The sequence below is a fragment of the Phragmites australis genome, chromosome 9 (assembly GCF_958298935.1).
Source record: "Phragmites australis chromosome 9, lpPhrAust1.1, whole genome shotgun sequence".
In the NCBI taxonomy this organism is placed as follows: Eukaryota; Viridiplantae; Streptophyta; class Magnoliopsida; order Poales; family Poaceae; genus Phragmites; species Phragmites australis.
Window position 1 is genome coordinate 32,393,088 of NC_084929.1, and position 2,286 is coordinate 32,395,373.

The window sequence follows — 2,286 nt, forward strand, 5'->3', positions numbered from 1 at the left end:
TGATCAAAGTGAACTTTCATAGACAGGTACATAGGCGGTACAATTTCCAGGTACATAATATGCGCGGAATCATACATTCAGTGGGCACGATGTGGTTGACCACCACGGTCACACTTATTATGTAGGACTGCAAATTAACAAGGGCCAGCTCCATGCGAGTTAACCAGGTGTATTACCGAATGTTTATGGGTAGAGCTCGATGATGGATCGAACACCTAGAATGGGCATGATTTTGTAATCGCTAAATCCGGCTTCGAAAATAATCTTCTTCCACCCTTGCTCGTCTCGCTCGACGCCATTCATAATCATCATGTGGACATCAAATAGCGCTTGCGTCTCTTGGTGCTTTAGATTTGACTTCCCTCCTCCAACCACCATGTCTAATATTATGATTTTTCCTCCTGCATCTCTGGGAGGTATAGATTTCTTGCAGTTCTTTAGTATCTTGACACACTCTGCGTCGCCCCAATCATGCAAAACCCACTGACATCAAATAAACAGAAGTGACAAATGATGTTCCAAAAGTGCCCTTATCAAGATCAACCGTGAAAACATTTTGGAGGTGAAGGAACCTGAGGTTCCCCCAAGCACCGTAACAACTCTACATAAAATAATACTGAACGACATACCTTGAGGAAGACAGCGTTTGCCGATGGAATGCTCTCAAACATGTCACCGGCAGTGTACTTCACATTAGTGATAGCGGGAGCACTGGCGATGACTTGCGGGAGATCCAGCACGCTGCAGTTGACATGCGGGAATGCCTTTGCTATGGCCTGGGCTGCGCCGCCGAGCCCCCCGGCAACGTCGACCAGGGAGCTTATACCCTGGAAGACGTCGCCGCGCTCCTTGATGACGATGTCCATGATGAAGCTGCTATCTGAGACCATCCCTCCGTCGACGAGGGCACAGAACGCTGAGTTTTGGTTGATGAAATCCCACATGCTCTGCCCGTGCTTCATCTCGAAGAGGGACGGACCTGGGAGCTCGCGCTGGAACCATGCGCCGAGGTCAAGGAAGGGGGACACAACGAGGCTATCCAGCACCAAGGTCATGAAGGGAGTCAAGTTCGAGGAGCCAACCAGAAGTTGGGATACCGGTGTGAGCCCATAAACTTGCTCGCCGCCGTCATCAGCCGGTTGCTGGATGCTGAAGATGCCGGTGACAGAGAGCACGTGCATGAGGCGACGCAGGCATGGGATCTTGGACGGGTGGAGCGTGACCTTGGCGATTATCTGGGGGAGAGTGGCGCCGCCGCCATGTAGTTGGATGGCGTCGGCAATGCGGAGGTTCAGAGCGCACTTGAGCGCCATGGACTTGACATAGGCGAAGGTGGTGTGCCAAAGCTCGAGCTGAGCATCGAGCAAGGCTTGGCTAGTGCCCGTGGTGAGCGCCATGGTGCACTACTACTGCTGTTTTCCTTTCTAATGGATGGAAGGGTGGATGGATCTAGAGAATCACGTTAAGCTGTTTATATAGACGTGCCGTGGCCCGTGGGATCAATTGAATATCTGGCGTCCAATAATTTCAAAGTTTTTGAAAATGTTGGCAACTGAATGATACACTTCAACAAACAAATAGTTTGGTTCTCAAAGTGCAAACAAATAGTTTGTAACTTTGCATAGCTGCATGTGTTAAACGTGGATCTCGCAGAATTATATTGTTTCCCTAGAGACCGGCCAATGCTAGTGCTGCGGACCCCCCCACCCCCCATAACGTGGTTTCTGAATGCTAGCTCACCATGCACCCTGCCACAGTACCCACACGTTTACCTTGTGAAACTTTCAGATCTAAACTCGATCACACGGCCCTGTGCTTGCCTGCCTGCCAAGTTCATCGTCACCACCTCGATCGTCCTTCACTATCCCACATGGCCACATTCTGCCATTTCTAAAGACCTATTTGTTTTTTATTGTGATCGTGGATTCTAGCTTTAAAAATTAGAATCGAAAACAAATCGACTGATTCTACAATCTGAGGCCAAATTATGCCATAATCCACAATCCAGAAAAATACCGCTTCTATCAGATTATGACACATATTTACTCACTATTGCTATTACAAATATAACGTTTCGTTTCTTTCTCCTCTCTCTCCCCCGAGCTTCATTTCCTCTCCAGCGTTGTTGATGAGGACCCCCATGTCGAGGCCTCGGATGGCCTCCTTCAGCGCCTCCACCCCGGCGGCTAGCCCCTCGCCAGCGAAGTTGAGCACGAAGGTCCGCACCTCAGGGACCTTTGGGTGCTTGGCCTTGATATCCGCAGCCACGGCGGCCAGCTTGTCCGG

General features: G+C 50.0%; 1 protein-coding gene across 1 annotated transcript; it reads right to left on the bottom strand.

Annotated features, from left to right (window-relative positions):
• Positions 1-1,542, bottom strand: LOC133929226 (O-methyltransferase ZRP4-like). The gene is made up of 2 exons (XM_062375902.1): positions 630-1,542; positions 1-483 (listed from the first exon to the last, which is right to left on the bottom strand). The coding sequence occupies exons 1-2, from the start codon at positions 1,395-1,397 to the stop codon at positions 184-186; spliced, it is 1,068 nt and encodes a 355-aa protein (XP_062231886.1). The 5' UTR covers positions 1,398-1,542; the 3' UTR covers positions 1-183.
• Between the last annotated feature and the right edge of the window lie 744 nt (positions 1,543-2,286).

Bases quoted from the DNA above. Each gene is read 5' to 3' on its own strand.
- LOC133929226 (XM_062375902.1), bottom strand. From the start codon at position 1,397: ATGGCGCTCACCACGGGCACTAGCCAAGCCTTGCTCGATGCTCAGCTC. The intron at 484-629 runs GTATGTCGTTCA...ATTTGATGTCAG, and splicing joins CAAACGCTGTCTTCCTCAAG to TGGGTTTTGCATGATTGGGG.